Source organism: Camelus bactrianus, chromosome 13 (genome assembly GCF_048773025.1).
Source record: "Camelus bactrianus isolate YW-2024 breed Bactrian camel chromosome 13, ASM4877302v1, whole genome shotgun sequence".
Classification (NCBI taxonomy): Eukaryota; Metazoa; Chordata; class Mammalia; order Artiodactyla; family Camelidae; genus Camelus; species Camelus bactrianus.
In genome coordinates this window covers 47990360-48011705 of record NC_133551.1, presented here as the reverse complement: position 1 = coordinate 48011705, position 21346 = coordinate 47990360, and the positions used below count along the sequence as shown (strand labels likewise).

General features: G+C 39.8%; 1 protein-coding gene across 6 annotated transcripts in view; it reads left to right on the top strand.

The window, feature by feature from the left end:
• ST3GAL3 (ST3 beta-galactoside alpha-2,3-sialyltransferase 3) overlaps positions 1–21346 on the top strand; it is a 187225-nt gene that overhangs the window by 102192 nt on the left and 63687 nt on the right. For 4 of the 6 annotated variants that reach the window (XM_074376638.1, XM_074376637.1, XM_074376641.1 and 1 more), the window contains one exon: positions 14504–14596. The exons of the other annotated variants lie outside the window; for them this stretch is intronic. In XM_074376638.1, coding sequence (XP_074232739.1) covers positions 14504–14596 — 93 coding nt within the window. The remainder of the gene's footprint in view (positions 1–14503; positions 14597–21346) is intronic. 6 annotated transcript variants of the gene reach the window in all.

Genomic DNA, 21346 nt, shown 5'->3' with positions numbered 1-21346 from the left:
GGATGTATTCCCGATGCCTAGTCCAATGTTTCTGGTGCATAGTAAATATTCAATAAATGTTCACAACATCAGTTAAGGACAGAGAAAGAGGATATGAGAAAGAACAATGCCATCTTTAATAACAAATCCCAGATCCCCCAAGTATCAATATTGGAAGATTTGAGGGAAATCACATCTTTATGCAGTGATGAGGACTCCCCTGCCCTTAATCCTGAGTTTCACCATCTCCTGGTGGGTCTCTCACTTCAAGAGCTGCTGCCACCAGCACGTTGACTCCAGAGAGCACAGGTTCTCTTTAATGCTTTAAGGAAAAGAGAAACCACCACCAAAACAACAACAACAAAACGTTTTCTCTTGGTTCCTCCGAACAAAGCTAAAAATATTTCACTAAAGATTAAAAGAGGACAACAGGGAAACCCTGAGGGTAAAAGAAACCCAAAGAAGCAGTCAGGTTTGCAAAATACAGAGTTCTGTCCCTTTTGTAGACAGCTGAAGCCAGGGCCGGACTTAGTTCATGGCAGGAGAGCGCAGCATTGCAGGGTCTGACTGGGTTCTTTGCTTCATAGCTTCCAGCCTGTTTCACAACTCGCTGTTCAAAGACAGCCTCCTAGACATCTTGATACCTATGTGATCAAGACCCAAAGAGCCAAAGTCCCACTCTGTAGCTCACCTGGAGCTCTTAGCACAGTGGGTCTTAACCTTAGCTGCATATTGGAATTACTTGGGGAGCTTAAAAAAATTACTGATGCCTGCATCCCACCCCCTAGAGATTCTGAAGTCATTGGGTTGGGGTGCAGTATTGGGATTTTTTTTTAATCCCAGATGACTCCAATATCCAGCCAAGTTGAGAACCACTACTCTAAAAGATTCCATTTCCTGTCTGAGGAACTCTTCACTTTCCAGGTGATGGATGCCAAGAATAAACTCACCCTGGAGGTGAGGCTCCTGCTTGTACATAAATCATGTATACACAGTGTTTCTCAACCCAGGACCTCACCACCCAGAGATTCTGATTTAGTTTCAGGAATCGGACTCATTAATGTTTAAAAGTTCTGCCAGGTGATTTTAACCAGCCAGGGTTGAGAACCAAGGGGGTGTAGCCTTCAAGCCTATCACTGTGACCATATCTGAATATGGCATAATAACTATGCAGAATGTAGTAGTAATTACGTTAGGACAGTGAGATTGTGGGAACTTTTTCTTCTGAGCTTACATTTTCTGTGTTGTCCTTAATATACCTTTACAATGAAAAAGTATATTTGGATGTGCCTTTTCTGTAATGAAAAAAAACTTTCATTATGATCTCTAGGTCTCTAAACACTATTTTCAGAAATTCCTTTTATATTAATTTTTGGTTACCAGCCCATTACCTAATTTTTCCTTCATGGCCTTTTAAAATCTGAATCCATTGAAGGGTTTCCTGTACATTCTATCAGCCTGTTTAAATATCTCTTAATTATCTATAATTGAAATAAATATTTGTGTGAAAATTTAGTATCTATCTTTTCTGTGCTGTCAAATCTCCAAGAGGTCTGAGGGTGAGGCATAAGTCTGGAGGAATGAGCAGACCAAAGCATGCAAGGCTTTAGAGACAACAGTAAGAAGTTTTGGCTCATCTCGAAGGCAAAAGATGCACTAGAAGTATTTTAAGCAGGTGAAAAGCAGAATCAGTTTGACTCGTAGAAAGATGATTTTGGCTGTGGGAAGGTAGATGGGTTGGAGAGCAGCAGGAGTGGAAAAGGAAATAATACTTAGGAGGCCATCAAAGAAGCAAAGGGCAGAAATCAGTAAAGAAAATCAATACAACCAAAAGTGGATCCTCTGACAATATTAATAAAATTGATAAACGTCTAGCGAGGCTAGAGAAGACATAAATTACTAATACCAGAAATGAAAGAGGAATCATCACTACTGATTCCAGAGATGTTAAGAGAGTTATAAAGGAATATTATGAACAACTCTGTGCTCACAAATTTCATAACTGAGATGCAGCAGACTACAAGTGACTGGTTTCACTAGTGACTTCTGTCTAACATTAAGGAGAAGATGATACCAGTTCTCTTTAATATCTCCCAGAAAATAGAAGCAGAGGGCACACTTCCCAACTTGTTCTGTGAAGCCAGCATTACCCTAAAACCAAAAACAGATAAAGACATTATAAGAGAAGAAAACTACGGACCAATATCCCTCATGAACATAATGCAAATATTCTCAATGAAATATTAGCTTTATTATATCGTATTAGCATATTGAACCCAACAATGTATAAAGCCACACACCTAAATGAAGTGGGATTTATTCTAGCTATGCAAGGCTGGTTCAGCACTAGAAAATCAGGTACTGTATTGCATCACATTAACAGGCTAAAGAAGAAAAATCACATGATCATAACCATAAGATGCAGAAAAGCAAGAATCCAATCATGATTTAAAAAAAAAAAAACTCAGAGAACTAGGAATAGAAAGAAACTTCCCCAATTTGATAAAGAACATCTACAAAAAAAATCTACAGCTAGCATCATGCTTGATGATAAGAAACTAGATGCTTCCCCCCTAAGTTTGGGAAAAGGCAAGAATGTCTCCTTTCACTACTCCTATACTGAAAGCTCTAGCTAATTCAGTAAGAAAAGTAAAGGAAATAAAAGGCATAGATATTGGGAAGGAAGAAATAAAACTGTCTTTGTTCACAGTTGACATGGTTGACTATGTAGAAAATCCCAGAGAACTGACCAAAAACTCCTAGAGCTAACTAGCAGTTATAGCAATGTTGCAGGATACAAAGTTAATATATAAACATCAGTTGCTTTCCTGTATACCAGCAACGAACAATCAGAATTTGAAATTAAAAACACAGTATCATATACATTAACACACACGAAAAGGAATACTTAGGTATAAATCTAAATATGTATGTAACTACAAAACTCTGATCAGAGAAATCTAGATAAATGGAGACCTATTCCATCCGTAGATGGAAAGATTCATAAAAAGATTCATTGTTGTTTAAATGTCAGTTCCTCCGGACTTGGTCTATAGATTCAATGTAATCTTGATTAAAATCCCAGCAAGTTATTTTATGGATATCAACAAACTTATTTTAAAGTTTATATGGAAACACCAACAACCAAGAGTAGCTCCCATAAAACTGATGTAGAAGAACAAAGCTGAAGGACTGAGGCTACATGACTTTAGACTTACAATAAACCTGTAGTAATCAAGACAGCATGGTATTTGTAAAAGAACTGACAAACAGACTAATGGAACAGAACAGAGAGTCCAGAAGTAGTCAATCGATCTTTTACAAAGGAGCAAAAGTAATTCAATGGAAGAAAGGACCGTCTTTTCAACGTGCTAGAACAACTGGACATCCATATACAGAAACTGACTCTTCCACCTTACACCTTTCCTAAAAATTAACTCAGAATGGAATGTAATAGACCTAAGTGTAAAACACAAAACTTCTAGAAGGAAACAGAGGAGAAAATCTAAGTGACTTTGGGTTTGGCAATGAGTTTTTAGTTATAAAACCAAAAGTATAATTCATGAAAGAAGAGATCAATAACTTGACATATTAAAATTAAAAAAAAAATTTTCTGTGAAAGACATTGTTAAAAGAATTTTTACAAAGGCCACAAAATGGAAAAAAAAACTTGTAAAACACATGTTTGATAAAAGACTTTTATCCAAACACAACTGTGTAAATCAACTGTGTTTCAACTTTTAAATAAATAAATAAGCCTATTAGATCAATTGCAAAAAACAAAACAAAACAAAACCAAAAACTCCTCTTATCCAGAATATACAAAGAACTCTTAAAGCTCAGCAATAAGAAAACAACAACCCAATTAAAAATGGGCTGAAGCCAGAAATAAACCCACACACCTATAGTCAATTAATCTTCGACAAAGGAGGCAAGAATTTACAATGGAGAAAAGACAATCTCTTTTGCAAATGGTGTTGGAAAAGCTGGACAGCTGCATGTAAATCAGTGAAGTTAGAACACTCCCTCACACCATATACAAAAATAAACTCAAAATGGCTTAAAGACTTAAACATAAGACAGGACATCATAAATCTCCTAGAAGAGAACATAGGCAAAACCATTCTCTGACATAAATCATAGCAATGTTTTTCCTAGGTCAGTCTCCCATGGGAATAGAAATAAAAGCAAAAAATATATATATAAATGAATCACTATGCTGTACACTAGAAATTAACACAACATTGTAAATTGACTATACTTTAATAAAAAAAATTGAACAACAAAACAAACAAATGAGCATATTTACAAAACAGAAAGTGACTCACAGACATAGATAACAAACTTGTGGTTACCAAAGGGGAAAGGGAGGAGGGATTAGCAGATACAAACTACTATGGATAAAATAGATGAACAACAAGGTCCTACTTTATAGCACAGGGAACTACATTCTATATCTTGTAATAACCTATAATGAAAAAGAATCTGAAAAATATATATACATATATATGTATAACTGAATCACTATGCTGTACACCAGAAACTAACAACATTGTAAATCAACTAAACTTCAATAAAAAATAAAAATCACCTGGCCAGATATCCACCTTACCTGACAAGATACACAGATGGCAAATAAGCTTATGAAAAGGTGCTCACATCATATGTCATTAGGGAAATGCGAATTAAAACAACACTAAAACATCACCACACACATATTAAAATGGCTAAAATCCAAAACACTAACATATCAAATGGTGACAAGGATGTGGAGCAACAGGAAGTCTCATACATTGCTGGCGGGAGTGCAGAATGGTTCAGCCATTCTGGCAACGTATTTATTATAAAGCTAAACATCTCCTGACCACGTTATTTAGCAATTTCTCTTGTCCGTATTTACCCAATTAAGTTGAAAACCTATGTCTATACAGACACTGCTCACAAATATTGTAATATGGCACAAATGTTGCACATTGCTCTAGTTTATACAATAATAAAGGCCTTTTTGTTTTATTACCTTTAAAAAAATTCATAATTGCCAGCAATTGGAAGCAACCAAGACATCTTTCACTAGGTGAATGGATGAAACAAACTGTAGTACATCTAGACAATGGAATATTATTTGGTGTTAAAAAGACTTGGAGGGACCTTAAATGCATATTGCTAAGTGAAAGAAGCTAGTCTGAAAAAATCTACACACTCTATGGTTTCAACTATATGACATTCTGGGAAGGGAAAAACCGTGGAGACAGTAAAAAGATCAGTTAAGTACTACACTGCAGCTCTTATGAGATTTAGCCCTTCCACTGGGCTCAAATATGCACTGGCATGCCAGTTGAAGACAAGTCCCTCTATATGAGATGTTGGCTTCATTTCAGTGACCCTCCTTCTCTGTTCCCAGGAGTCTCCTGACCTCACTGCTGTAGAGCAGAAGTTTGGAGACAGCCAAGTGAATAGGAGAGACTAACGCAAGTTAGAAAAGTAAAAGGAACAATCTTTTCCTCATTAAATTAGTCAAATGATGATAATAATTCAGGTGACCTACAAGTAGTAAAAGCAGAAGTCAGACATTAAAACAGTAGGAATATTTACTGACATTTGTATAACCTTTCAAAGAATGTTCTGACTTATATTGTTGCAGGAAATCATTTGATCTTCCCAACAGTCCTATATTTATTATAGCTATTTTAAGAGTTAAGGGAACCAATTATCACATGCCTGAGGTTACACAACTAGTAAGTGGAAGAGCTAGTTACTTAAACTCTAGTCTTTCTACCTTTAAGCCCCACTGTTCTTTCTACCAAAGAAAGCAAGGGCTTTGGTGAGAAAAAAAAAAAAGAATGGATTTTAGAGTCAGCTTGTCAAAAATGAGAATAATACCCTAGAGTAAGGCTGCTTCACGGGTGAGCCCAACCCTGGCTAAATATTTTTTTTTGTAAGGCTTTATAAATAAGTTGATGGGTCTGTGTGAGATATAATGATTTATTGATGAGGATTTAGAGCAATGGGGGAAGAAGTGTTATTTACATATGTGTTTATTATCCAGTCAGGGCACATGAGGGTTCTTCATAGTATCCAAACACCATTTCTTTCTGTTCAGGTTCAGGAAACACCTCATCATGTTTTTTATTATCAGGTGCATCATTCTCACCAATTTCACATTTCCTACCACAAGAAAAAGGTAGCAGTGCTGTTATTATTTAAGGTGTCATGTTTCTCTGGAACGTGTTTTATAGAAACGATGTACATCTTCCTGTCTCTTCAGTCCTCTGGTACACTTTATTTCTTGGTGGTTACATCATTACTCATGATGCTGTATTATCCTTAGACTTCATGCAGGCCAAAAATACTGGCTTCCAGTGACTCTCAAAGGTTGTGACTGCTTTGCTGACAATGATCACAAACGCAAGTCTTACCCAAAGCATGCAGGGAAAATGTGAATTGTAATTAGTTTTATGGTTGTGTTAAATTTATCATTTGAAACTGCCAAGACTGACTCACGAAGAAATGGATAATCTAAACAGACCAATTACTAGTTAGGAGATGGAATCAGTAGTCAGAAGCCTCCCAATGAACAAAAGTCCAGGACCAGGTGGCTTCACTGGTAAATTTTACCAAACATTTAAAGAAGAATGAATACCAGTCCTTCTCAAACATTTCCAAAGAATAGAAGAGGAGGCTATTCAAACACTTCCAAACTCATTTTACGAGTCCAGCATTACCCTGATACCAAAACTAGACAAAGACACTACAAGAAAAGAAAATTACAGACCAATAGCTCTGATGACCATAGATGCAACAATCCTCAACAAAATTTTAGCAAGCCAAATTCAACAACAGATTAAAAGGATCATACACTATGATCAAGTGGGATTAATTCCAGGGATGCAAGGATGATTCAACATCCATAAATCAATCAATGCAATACACCACAGTAACAAAATGAAGGAAAAAAGTATATGATCATCTCAATAGATGCAGAAGCAGCATGTGACAAAGTTCAACATCCATTCATAACAAAAACTGTCAAAAAGTGAGTATAAAGGGAATATGCCTCAACAGAATAAAGGCTATATATTTTAAGTCCATAGATAGTGTCATATTCAATGGTGAAGAGCTGAAAAGTTTTTCCTCTAAGATCAGGAACAAGACAACAATGCCCACCTTTGCCACTTTATTCATCATAGTATCTGAAGTCCTAGCCAAAGCAACTAGGCAAGAAAAGGAAATAAGAGGAATCCAAGTTGTATTTGCAGATGACATGATATTGCATATAGAAAATCCTAAAGACTCCACCAAAAAACTGTTAGAACTATTAAACAAATATAGTAAAGTTGCAGGATACAGAATCAATACACAAAAATCAGTTGTGTTTAAAACAGTCTCATTAATAATTGCATCAAAAATAACAAAATACCTTGGAATAAATTACCAAGGAAGGGAAAGACACGCACACTGAAAACTATAAGACACTGATGAAAGAAATTAAGGAAGACACAAGTAAATGGAATGATAGTCTATGCTCATGAATTGGAAGAATTAATATTGTTAAAATGTCCATAGAATCCAAAACAATCTACAGGTTCAGTGCAATCCCTATCAATATTTATCATTTGAAATTTTATAGTATAAACTTGAAACAGCACATCTTCCAACATGTCTTCTCTTGGACTCTTTTAGCCTCACATGCCTGGGTCTAAAGGCTGCACTGCCTTAGAGGATTATTCTAAAGCTAAATTAGATAATTAAGTCAACTGTCTGGCACATGGTTTATTCTCAATAAATGTTAGTTCCCCTGTTCTTTTCACTACCATCCAGAAAGAGGTTGTGTTTTCTTTTTTTAAGTAAGACGTAGAAACAAAATAGAATTAGAGCAGTTGCAAGAGATCCCTGGTGGAGAGTCTTTGTGAGAGTTGCCTATACAGCTCAGGCTAAAGCGTTTGCAAGAGCTTATTGGAGAGCATCCTCCCAGCTAAAATGAAATAAATTTCAAGGCCCTGGAGACAAAGATAAACTACAGTAATGTCAGCTCCAGGATCACTAATCAAACAGCAGAGTGGCCTGGTTTGTTGAAAGGGTATTGCAGTGCCCAGTCGCACGAGCTGAAAGGTAGGGCCTCCAGAGCTGAGAAATAGCCCAGATTCTAGGTGGCATAGACCAAGCAGTCCCTCTTCTCTTATAGTTCTGGAAGAGACATGATACTATGCAGCCAAGTTTATCATAGGTCACCGTAAATGGGGCAAAGCTACATAGAAGCCCAAGTGTGTGGTGGAGTTCACAAAGGGTCAGTGATGCCCACCCAGAGCAGGATGGATTGGCAACACCCCAAATGTGAGTGAACAAAGAGACTGGTGATAATACAGGCAGAGCCAGCAGGCCTGTAATCAGGGGATCAGAGGGAAAAGGCAGTCAGAGGAGACAGAAATTGTCCTTAAGGAAAAACTTTTCTATCTTGGAGCTTGAAAGGGTCTGTGGCACTGTTAAGTGTTAAGTAACCTTTCTTCCATAAAGGCTATTTCAGAAAAAAGAAATGTAAAATGAAAATGTTTAGTGACTGGCTAAGATTACTAACCTAGGCTGCTTCTGCCATTTCCCAAACCATGTCATTTTTCCAGAAACATCCCTTTAGTACCTAAAGAAGTGCATCTTCATCAGGAAGGTTAGAGAGGATAGAACTGGAGAAGCAGTGGTGGGGTGAGCTCTGTGCTGAGGGTTCTTTCTGTGTGCTCATCATGCAGGCCCTCCCATCACAGTTATACTGGCTACCTTTGATCAAGTTGCTATATTTGTTTGAAAAGAAACCATTATTTATTAACTGTGATTTTTCAGGCAGTGTGCTAAGCGTTACATACATGGTCTTATTTCATCCTCACAACCAGTTCCTTGAACTGCTTCCACTGAATGAGATAAATTTCCGGTAAACTACGACGTGGAATGAGGGAGGGGGCATAGTAGGGGGTTGATTTGAGTTCAGTCCTTTCTGAGAGGTTCTAGAAATTAGACCATTGGTCACAAGATGCCCATCACTGATCTATAGAGTCCTAACCCTAAAAGTCCCTTCTCCATTTCCACCAGCCATCACCATCACACCCCCACACTTCCTATCAATTAACCTTTCAAGTCAAAGTAACCAATGGAGTTCAGTCCAACAGACATTCTGTTGGGTACTTACATACTCAGCACCATGCACTGTGCTCAGATTTCTTGGTCTGGGAGAGAAAGATATTTAAATGGACAGTTATTCTTCAGTATAACAAGCGCTAGCCATATTGTGTCCTAGTCATCATTGTATCCCTAATCCCAGGCCAGCATCTGGCACAGAACAAGACTGTTAGAGTTAGCATTTTCTGAGAGAGAACCATGTGCCAGGCATTGTACTAAGCACTTTATTCTCAACATAATCCTCACAATAATTTTATGAAGTAAGTACTAGTATAATTCCAGTTTTAAAGATGTGGCGATTGAGGCACAGAGTAATTAAATAACATGCCCAGCTAGTAAGGGATAGAGCCAGGATACAAATCCAAGCAGAATGACTGTTGCTTCTAAATATCTGTTGAGCGAATGAATGAATGAATGAATGAACGAGAGGGAGGGAAAGACGTGGGAGAGAAAGAGAGTGTGGGAACAACTGAGCAAGGTCAGGTTCATGTCAGCTCTAGGTAAGATGGGGCCCACAGGCAGGGTAGGTTGGTTCTACTTTGGAGGGGAAGCAATCACGAGAAGCTTCATAAAGGAAAGTGGTGCTTAAACTGAATGTTACAAGACAAACCGGTAGTCACTGGCCAGGGCAGGGCAGGGCAGGGTAAACAGAGCTAAGGCACATTCTCAAGGACATTTCTCGAACTGTCACATCTCTCCTGCATCATGCATGAGTTTGCTCCTTATTCTAACCAGCTCATAAACTTGCTAAAAATTTTCCTAACCTCAAAACACATCTTTCCCTGCTTCTTCCCTCTAGCTATTGACCCATTTCTCTGTCTTCCTTTATAGCAAAACTTCTAAACATTGCAGTCTCTATTCCAGAACTCCAGTTCTTCTGTTTTCTCTTAAACCCAATGAAGTCAGCATTTTGCCCCCACACTCCAGTGACACAGCTGTACTCAAAGTCAGGAGTAACCTCCATGTTGCCCAATCCAGCTGGGCGTCCAGGTGTGGTCAATCCTATGTCCCCACATTAGCGGGCCTAGTGCAGCGTTTCACTCAGCTGGTCCCTGCGTCCTTCTTGAGACACCTCCTTCCTTTGGCAACTGAGACCTCACACTCTCTCCTGATTATTTTTCTATCTCATGGACTGCTGCTTTCAGCCTTTTGCTGTGCTGCTCCTCGCCTCCCAAATGTTGATCCTTAAAACGCACATGGTGATCAGGGCACTGTCCCACTGGAAATTGTTCAGTGAGGATGTGTGACAGAATCCACACTTGAGCCAGGTGTTGGAAACCTCCAGGACCTGCCCGTGCCACCTCACCTTTCATGTCATATCTGTGTGGTGCTCTAGAGGACAGCCAGCCCCTCCAAGCGTGCTTTCTCACCACATTCTCCACCATCCCTGGGAACTGAGAGGTTCCCACTTGCAGACGAGGAAGCAGAGAATCAGGTTGTCCACCACTTGCCCCAGGTCACACAGCTTGCAGTGTCTTTTGTAAAAGTTTCTGATTCCGGGTCCTACATCCTTCCCATTTACGACCCATCGTTTGGCCTGATCCCTTAAGCTCAGTGCATCCGAGTGAAGCAGAGGAGTGGAAGTCTGGTTCCTTCTTTTAGGTTCCAGCCTCTCCATCTGGATTTCCTCTTGAGAGTGCAGTGGTTTACACTCTTCACCCCAGGCGCTTGGTAGTCACGTTTGCAGGACAATGGGTGCTCTTACTGGTTGAAATGCTAAATCCCCCCAAAGGAAAGGCCAGCTGCAGAGTATGAGAAGAACAAGGGCTGCATGATTTGATCAGACATCTAGGGGGGCCTCCTGGCATTTGGAGTGTGAGCGCCTTAGAGAAACTAACTATTCTGGCCCGAGGGAGTTGGCGACTGTTAATCTTGGTGGTTTTGACCGCTAACTGCCCTAGAGGTCCCCGCCTGCTGTATGACTCAGAATCCCCAACACTCCCACTATTCTTCTCTCGCTGGGATGGTCAGGAGGCCATTTCTGAGGCATTTTAATTTGGTAATGACTTGACGTGGCCCACTCTACCCAGGGCTATGTGTTTTAGAAGTTACTGTTGCTTTCTCAATGGGGGGTTGATTTAGACCTGCTCATCCTCGATATCTAGCGACCCTGCACTGCCCTGGGAGGAGCCTGTCCTGCTGGGTTCTGGTCTCCCTGTGCTCCAGTTTACCTGGGCACCCTCTTCTCATCATGGCTCGGACTCTTCCATAGCCCTGATTCTTGAAGCACCTTGCCGGAAGTTGATGGTGTGCAGGAGAGAGGGGAAAGATGTGCCCGAAGCTTTGTCTGTAGTTGTACAGGCCTTTCTGCAGTGCTCTGTGCTAAAGGGGCAACCGCCACCCATCTTTCCTTCTCTTTGTGAAACTTATGGAATTCAGAAAGCCCATAGGGACCCACAGAGCAAGGCAGGCAGAAGGTGGGAGACTGAGAGACGAGAATATGACAGGCTCATGATGTCTCACTGCTGGTATTCATGCTCCCCGAGAGCTGTGCATGGCTGATTCTTCTTCTATTTTTTTTATGATATTCGTAAATTTATTCATGATGTACATGTTAGAAACTAATGCTGTGTTTGGTGGAGCTTTAGGCATAGCTCTTTAAGAGAGATCTTTTTTAAAAAAACAAATATTGTATTTTAAAATCACCATTCTAGAAGATAAAACTCAATATAGATTCTGAAAATGAACGTGGACAAGGATTGGAGGGTAGCATAAAATGAAAAAGTCAAGGATTGCTGGTGAGATGGTGGAAGATTATTTTTCTTATTTAGAGTTTTCTGATGTACTATATTGTGGCAAGTGATTGAGAAGCCAGACCTTCAGACAGCAGCTTTTAAAGTGTACAAGTATGTATAGTCCTGTGGGACTTCAAGCTTATGCCCTGGTGGGCAGCGTGGCCAGTTGATCTCGAGGTGTCCCCTGGGCAGCAGTCCCCACAACGGGGCTCCAAATGAGTGTATAAACTCCTGTCTCGGAGATACCTGGGAATGGCTTTGACGCGGACTTCCTCTCGTTCGGGGTTGCTGGGAGTGGCTCAGCCCGTCTTTAAGTTTTTTCAAAGGGTTGTTCCATGTAGCTGTAGACTCGGTGTGTTTGTGGGAGGAGGTAAGATCAGGTGTTTGTGGGAGGAGGTAAGATCAGGATCCTCTTCCAGTGCCATCTTGACCAGGAAACTCCTAAACCTCTTAATTGCAGTATCTACCTGAAACCAGAGGTCAAGTGTAAGAATAGTTTATTAGGGTACACTGTCACAGACAGCAGTGGGCCACGCCGGCCAGAGGTGCCCGTGTGAGCCTGTGCGGGGCTCCTTGACTCTCGTGTCTGCCCCATCTGCAGCAGCACCGACCACTCGTGCTATCCCTGGACTCGGTGCTTCCCTCTGTGGTGGCGCTGACTGTGACCCACACCAGTGGTGGTGCCGGAAGAGCTCCTGCACTGCTGTTACAGAGTAATCAGTTCAAATAGTATCTACCACCTCCTAACTGTCATCTTGGCTAAGTCTCTTCATCTTTTTGAGCTCACGTGTGAATTAATCATTAATAGCACCTATGCATGTGGCTGTTGAGAGGAGTGACTTAAAAAATGTATAATGTTTTAAAATTGCTGTGCCTAGTCCAGAAGCTTCAGGCAGCTTCAGTAATTGCACTGAAGTTTATATTTCATTTCTGAAATATAGTTGCTTACATAAGGAAATATTGTTATGCACATGCTCTTATTAAAGCGTTGACTTTCTTTTGCCTACCAAATAGAGGTTCCTGCCCCCACCCCCACACTCTGTCTTGTCACTCAGCATTTGTATTTCCATTTCAGGCTTTAAATTTCACTGGTAGGGAAGGCTAAAAAAAAGTAGATTTCTAGAAGAAATTGCCCATGGATACAGATGAATTTTGTCTAAATTCAACAAGCAATGACTGTGTAAGGCCCTGGGCTGGGCCCACAGGGCACAAGAATGAGTCACATGTGACACAGGACAGGCAGTGGCGTCATGGTTCCTGGCCGTCCAGTATAGGTGCCAGCTGCCCCCCTCCCCCACCCCCCACCGTACCTGCCCCCCTAGCCCCTGCAGAAGGCAGCCTGGAGGGAAGACTTGCCACAGGGCCCCAGCGCAGCAGAGCAGCTGGGCTTTAGAGTGCTGGCAGCTGGCCCAAGGGGTGGGGGGAGGTCGGGACTGGGAACTGGCAACCAGCCAGGGCTCCCTCAGGTGCCCCAGCCATCACTGAATGTGTCCTGTTCTTCGGCTGTGGTTTTCTCTAGACTGTATTAGGCAGAGTTTTTGGTGGCAGGGCAGTGACCCCAGCCCCACATTGAACACATAAGGACATCGAAGCCCAGAAATGCAAGGTGACGTGACTACAGTCACACAGCAACAAAGCCAAGGCTAGAACATACAAGTCTCCTGAAAAAATAGCTCCCCCTGACTTGTGGCCTCCTGAGATTGCCTTGTTTCCAGTCCAAGTGCAGTGAGGCTGTCAGGGCCATTTTGTTCCTTTAGAAAATCACCGGGGTCTTCTGTGTGCCCATCTCTGTGCAAGGAACTGGGGTTGCAGGGTTAAATCTGATCCTGACCCCGGGAATGTACAGTACAATGAGGGAAACACACCACCACCAATTGTAGTTCAGTGTGGCAAGTACTGATGGGGGTCAGCACGTAGTGTGGGTGGCAGGGGGGCAGACGATGAGCAAAGTGGACGCACTTGGCCCAGTCCGGGGGTCAGGGAATTACTCCCAGGGAAGCTGGCATCTGAGCTGAGTAGAGAAGGACTAGGAGCCCTAGGCAGGTGGAGAGGGACATGGAAGAACATGCCAGGCAGAGAGAACAGGAGAGCAGGAAAGCATCCTCAGCTAAACATCTGAGGGCTACAGTAATAGCCCCAACATACATGTGACCTGCATGAGGGCCCTGCAAGTGGCTCCCGCTGACTGGCTCATAGCTTGTCTGGGGAGAACAGAGGCAGATGAGGCTGGACATGTAGGACAAGGCAGGAAGGTTGAAAGGGCAGTGCCTGTGACTTTATCACAGCCTGAGCAGCTCTCTCCTTAGGTCTCCAGGCCTCACTCTCCCATTCTGGGAGCCTGGATGGAGTTCCTGATTTCCTCAGGATCAGGCTTACTGCCGAGGATCTATGCGAAACCCACTGGCTTCCTTTTACCAAATTCTACTGAGAGGCCTTGTGTATTTATCTACCTATTCCTTTTGGGTTTCTTGGTCCCCCCCCCCCCTTGGTGTGGGGAAGGGGCTGAAGTGCTGATTGGAGGGAATGAAGCTGTATTCAAGGTTTAAACACCTACAGCCGGCTCTTCACGAGCTGGTGCCCCACTGCCCAGGACCTGGTGAGCTGTGACCCTCCTTCTCTTCCCGCAGGCCTGCTGACTTAGCCACCAAGTACGCAAACTTTTCCGAGGGGACTTGCAAGCCTGGCTATGCTTCGGCTTTGATGACTGCCATCTTCCCCAGGTAAGTGCTCCTGTTTCTTCCCACCACCTAGACAGCCCGGTCCATGGCCCAGGACCAGACACCCTGCCCCTTGTGGCCAGTGCTGTGCTCCTGAGAAGATGAGATTCTGGGGTGCCTTCCCTCCTGTGTCCTTGAGTCTGTGGGTGCCTGGGAAGGACCTTGCTTTCAGTTGGTTCCTACCCCAGCCCCACCCTGGGCCCTTGCTACCCCTTGCCCCTGTCCTGTCACTTGGAGCTGGTACTTGCCATCACAGCTTTTTCTGTGGAGGGGCGGGAGGGGGTGAAAATTCCATTGTTGCCCCTTGGAAGCCAGGTGTCCAGAAGCAGCCAGACAACGCTGCACAGCACAGAAGCTCGTGGTCTTTTTTGGAAGCTGGGACCAACAACCTGGCTTTGGGAAGGCATAGCCAAATAAAGCAGGAAATACAAAGGAGTTTCTGAGTTCCTGATTTCCTTGATGTCAGGCTTGCTGAAAGAAGCTGTGCCAAACCCCAGGAGTTCCTTTTACCAAATTCCACTCAGGGGCCTTGCTTGCTTATCTGCCTTTTCCTTTCAGCCTTTCTTTTCTGAAGCCTTGGTGTGGAAAAGGGCCTGACAGGCTGAGATCATCTTGTCTACAGTCCGAGTGCAGTGAGACTATTGGGCTTGTTTTTGTTCCTTCAGAAAGTTACAGGAGTATCTGACTTGGAGGGGATGTAGGAGAGGCTGCTCTGGACCTCCAGGAATCAGGACATAGTACTTGGACCACCAGAGGAGCCCTAGGGGCAGCCTCTTGGGGTGGGCTCTGTTCACCGGGGCAAGTGTGTGCACCCCATCCCTTAGAAGGCTGGAGTTGGGGCACACAATGTGCTTGCAAAGGAATGCCGAGAAACAGCTTGCCCAGAAGCAAATCCGGGATGTTTGGATTTTATGCTCCTTTTCTTTTTCTAATGTGAGCAATCTAAGCTTAGCTCCTTGTAGAAAACAGGGGCTCTGCTGGCCAAAGATCTGGTGTTCAGATAGCGATCTCTTTGTCCAGGGTCTGTCTTCTGACTTGATTCCAAATGTTTTGCTTCCCCCAGCTATTTACTGAGTACCTCTTAAGTGTCTGGCACTATGTTCCGTATTCTTACACAGATTCTCTCAGATCTACATGGCTCGGTCCCCTGGACCAGACACCTGTGACTTTTCCTTGACCTGTATACAGATTTTCTAATTGAAAGTAATACAAGCATGTGGAATAAAAAAGCCTCAAATAGGACAAAAGGGTATATACTCCCACTCCAGACCCCAGAGACAGCCAATATTGCCGTAAACGGGAACATGCTGTATTTATTGTTCTGTATCTTACTTTTCACTCCTAACAATAGATCTTAGAGATTATCCTATTACCAGCATATATGGATCCACTGTATATTTTAAGAGACAGAACATAGTCTTTTTTTTATTGAAGCATAGTCAGTTTACAATGTGTCAATTTCTGGTGTACAGCATAATGCTTCACTCATACATATACATACGTATATTCCTTTTCATATTTTTTCATTGTAGATTACTACAAAATAGTGAGTATAGTTCCCTGTGCTGTCCAATATAAACTTGTTGTTTATCTATTTTATATATAGTAGTTAGTATCTGCAGATCTCAAAATCCCAATTTATCCCTTTCCACCCCCTCATCGTAAATTTTAAATGATTGCATAATATGTAATTGTATGGAGGTATCACAGTTTTATTAAAATAAGATTTGTTGTGGTTTAATTTACATACAGTAAAATTTACTTATTAGTATAGTTGTGTGAGTTTTGGTAATATCTTTGTACAACCACCACATCAATAGAACATTTCCATCATTAACCTCCAAAAGTTCCCTCGTGCTCCTTTGCAGTTAATCCTTCCCTTGACCTTTCTTGAATCTTTCTTGAAAGATTGTCTTTCAAGAAATTTGACCAGGCCCTGACAACCACTGTCCTTCTATATTATCAGAATGTCACATAAATGGATCATATAGGAGCCTTTTGAGTCTGCCTCTTTTGTTTAGTATTATGCATTTGAGATTAATACATGTGTGTAGCAGTTGCTTGTTCCTTTTTAATTGCTGAATAGTATTCCATTGTTTGGGTGTTACATTGTATGTTGTTTATCTATTCAACAATCAAAAGACATTTGGGTTAATTCCAGTTTTCAGCTCTCATAAATGAAGCCAATATAGACATTTGTGTACAGGATGTATGCTTCGCTTTCTAGGAATTTGCCAAGTTTGTTTCCCCAAGTGACTATACTGTTTTACTTTCCTGCCAGCAAAGTATGAGAATTCTAGTTGTTCTGCATCCCTGGCTTCAGTCTTTTTAATTTTAGCTGTTCTAGTAGGCCTAGAGTGATATCTCACTGTGATTTTAATTTGTTGTTTTACTAATGACCAATGATGTTGAGTACCATTTTCATGTACTTGTTTGCTTTTCTTTTATCTTTGGGGAAATGTCCAGATCTGTTGTCTTTTTTCAGTTGGTTGGTTGTCTCCTCATTGAATTGTAAGAAGACTTTTGTAAATATTCTGGTTAGAAGTCCCTTCTCAGATAGGTGATATGCAAATATTTTCCTCCAGTCTGTAGCTTGTCTTTTCAGTCCCTTGATGAAGTCTTTCACAGAGAAGAAGTTTTTAATCTTGATCATGTCCATTTTATCAATTTTTTCTTTTATGGATTTCACTTTTCATGTTTTATCTAAGAAAATTTTCCCCTGATCCAAAGTCAAAAGGTTTTTTCCTATTTCCTTCTAGAATTTTTATAGGTTTAGTTCTTACGTTTAGGTCTATGACCCATTTCCAGTTAGTTTTTGTATATAGAAAAAGGTAAGGGTTGAGATTCATTTTTTGGCAAATGGATGTTCAGTTGTTTCAGAACCATTTGTTAAAGACTATCCTTTCTCCAAGGAACTACCATGGCATATTGGCTGAAAATCAGTTAATATACATGTGTGCTTCTGTTGCTGGATTCCTTGTCCTATTCTGCTGATCTCTATGTCTATACTTGCACCAGTATCATGCACACACAGATAATCACGTCCTCTGTCAACAGACAGTTTTGTTTCTTCCTTTCCAATCTGGATGCCTGTTATTCCTTTTTCCTGCCTCCCTGAATTGGCAAGGTGAGAGTGAGCATACTTGCCTTAGTCTTTTACCATTATGGTGTTAGTTCTAAGGGTTTCATAGATACCTTTCTCAGGTAGAGGAAATTCTCTTCTATTCCTGGCTTGTTGAAAGTTTTTAATCATTAATAGATGTTGAACTTTGTCAAATACTTTTTCTGCATTGTTTGAGATAACCATATGGCTTTTCTTTTTTTGTCTTTTAATACGATTGATCACATTGATTGATTTTTTCATTGATTGACTTCGGATGTTAAGCCAATCTTTCATTTCTTGGCTAAACTTCATTTTGTCCTGATGTATTATTTTCATATATTGCTGGATTCAATTTGCTATTGTTTTGTTAAGGATTTTTATTTTTCTGTTCATGAAAGATATTGTTCTATACTTTCCTTTTCTTGTAATATCTTTAGTATGCAGTTTTCTGAAAGTTTTGTGTAGAATTGATAATAGTTTTCCTTAAATGTTTGATAGAATTCACCAACAAAGACATCTAGGCCTGCAGTTTTCTTTATGAAAAGCTTTTTTACTAAGAATTTAACTTCTTTAATAGGTCTGAGGCTTTCTTATTTCTATTCAGACTTTCCTATTTCCTCTTTGATAGATTGTCTTTCAAGAAATTTGACCATTTCATCTAGTTGTTGTTAAATTTATTGGCATAAAATTGTTTATAAAATGTAACTCTTTTAATGGCTAGGATCTCCAGATAGGTCTTCTCTTTCATGCTTAATATTGGTAATTTCTATTTTTCTCTTTTCTTCCTAATCTGCCTACTTAGAAGTTTATTATTTTTATTGATCTTTCCAAAGAACTTACTTTTGGTTTCACTGATTTTTCTCCATTGGTATTTTTTTCAATATAGTGTTGATTTCTGCTTTTACCTTTATTATTTCCTTCCACTTACTTGAGGCTTAATTCTTTTTTGTTTGTTTGATTATTTCTTAGGGTAGAAGTTTAGACGATTGATTTAATTCCTTTCTAACATAAACATTTAGTTTCTCTCTAGATTCTTTTGAAGTTTTTTTGCTTAATTTCCAAACATTTGAGGATGTTCTAGATATGTTAAAGATTTTTGGCTTATTTTTGTTGTGATCAGACAGTATACTTTGTATGATTTTAATACTTTTAAATTTATTGAGACCTGAGTTATGGGATAAAATATGGTCTAGCTTGGTGAATATTCTTGTGTACTTAGGAAATATTCTGCTGTTATTGGGTATTCTATAAATGGTAATTAGATTAGGCTGGTTGATAGTATTTGTCAGTTCTGTATCCTTACTGATCTTCTGTCAATTACTGAGAGAGGGATGTTGAAGTCTCCATTTATCAGTTTTTGCTTCAATATATTTTGAAACTCTGCCATTTAGTGCATATACATTTAGAATCATTCTATCCCTTTGCTGAATAGATCCCTTCATTGTTCTGAAATGTCTCTTTTGCGCTGGTAATAAATCTTCTTTGTAGGATACTAGTGTAACCACTCCAGCTTTTTAAAAATTAGCTTCATCATGTACATGTTTTTCTGTCCTTTTACTTTTTTGGTGAGGAAGGCGTATGTGTGTTATACCCTTGAGTATCAGAGAAGTTGGATTTTAGAGGTAGGATGGGCAGCAGTCCTTCCTTTTACATTTAACCTATTTCCTTATAATTAGAGTGGGTTTCTTGTAGATGGCACATAATTGAATCTTGCTGTTTTATCCAATCTGACAATGCCTGCCTTTTAATGCAGTGTTTATACCATTTATGTTTGATGTAATCATCAATGTGGTTGGGTTTAAATCTACCACCTCACTGTTAGTTTTCTGCTTGGTTCTTTTTTTCTCCCCTTTATTTTCCTGCCTCCTTTTGGATTAATTGAGTGTGTTTTACAATTTTATTTTACCTTTACTATTGGCTTACCTCTTTGTTTTGTTTTTTCATGATTTTTATAAAGTTTATATAATATATGTATATATTTTTTCCTTTTTCTTTTTTATTGATGTATAATCAGTTTACAGTGTTGTGTCAATTTCTGGTGTACAACATAATGTTTCAGTCATACATATAATACATACATTCAACATCTTTAATTTATAATCTGTTTTCACACAATATTATAGCACTTCACTTAGAGCTCATGAACCTTAGAACACTGTACTTCCGTTTCCCCTCCTGCCTTTTGTGCTGTTTTTGTCATACATTTCATATTTATATATATTATAAGCCCACACAGCATTGTTCTTATTTATTTTTGTTTTAAACAGTTAATCATTTAAACTGAATTAAAAAGAGCAGGAAAAGGCAGCCATGAAATGGCAGAAGATATTTGCAAATCATATATCTGATATGAGGTTAATATCCAGAATCATTAAAGAACTTTTACAACTCAACAATACCAGCAACAACAGCAGCAGAAATAGACAAAGGACTCATATAGACATTTCTGCAAAGAAAGTATACAAAGGGCCAACAAACACATGAAAAGATGCTCAACATCATTAGTCATTAGGGAAATGCAAATCAAAGCCATCGTGAGATACTATCTCACACTCATTCGAGTGGCTGTTATAAAAAAAAAAGCAGAAAATAGCAAGTGTAGACAAGGATGTTGAGAAATTGGAACCCTTGTACCCTGTTGGTGGCAATGTAAAGTGGTGCAGCCACAATGGAAAACAGTATGGTGGTTCCTCAAAAAACTGAAAATAGAATTACTATATGACCCAGCAATTCCACTTCGGGGTATATACCACAAAGAAATGAAAGCAGGTTCTCAAAGAGATATTTGCACACTCATGTTCATAGCAGCATTATTCACAATAGCTAAAGCAACCCAGATGTCCATCAACAGATGAAAAGATAAAATGTGGTATATACATACAACGGAATATTATTCACCCTTAAAAAGAGGGGAAATTCTGACACATGCTACTGTGTGGATGAACCTTGAGGACATTATGCTAAGTGAAATAAGCTAGTCATAGAAAGACAATACTGTCTTAGTCCACTTATGTAAGGTAACTGGAGGAGTCAAATTCACAGAGATAGAAGATAGAATCGTGGTTGCCAGAGGCTGGGGACAGGGGGAAATGAGAATTTGCTGTTTGATGGATATTTAATAGATACAGTTTCAGTTTTGCGAGATGAGAAGAGTTCTGGAGATTGGTTGCATAATGTGAAAGTATTTTACTGAATTTTACCCTTAAAAATGTTTAAGATGGTAAATTTTATGTTATGTATATTTTACCATAATTTAAATTTTTTAAATTAGTATGAAAAGTCTTTTATAGTTACCCACAAACTTAGTTTTACTGTTGGTCTTTATTTCTTTATGTATTTCTATATGGTATTCTTTCAGGTTCTTCCACCTGAAAAACTTCTTTTAACATTTCTTATGAGGACAATCTGATGGCGTTAAGTCTTTCAGCTTTGGGTTGCCTTTATTTTACCTTCAGTCTTGTAAGTTAGTTTATTTGTTTGATTGGTAGGTTTTGGCTGGGTGTACAATTTTAGGTTGACAATTTTACACATACAGTACTTTAAAGATATAACTTCATTTTCTTTTGGCTTGTATAGTTTCTAACAAAAGTCTTCTGTCAGTTTAATCTTTTTTTTATTTTTTGAGATTTTTCTCCTTATCACTGATTTTC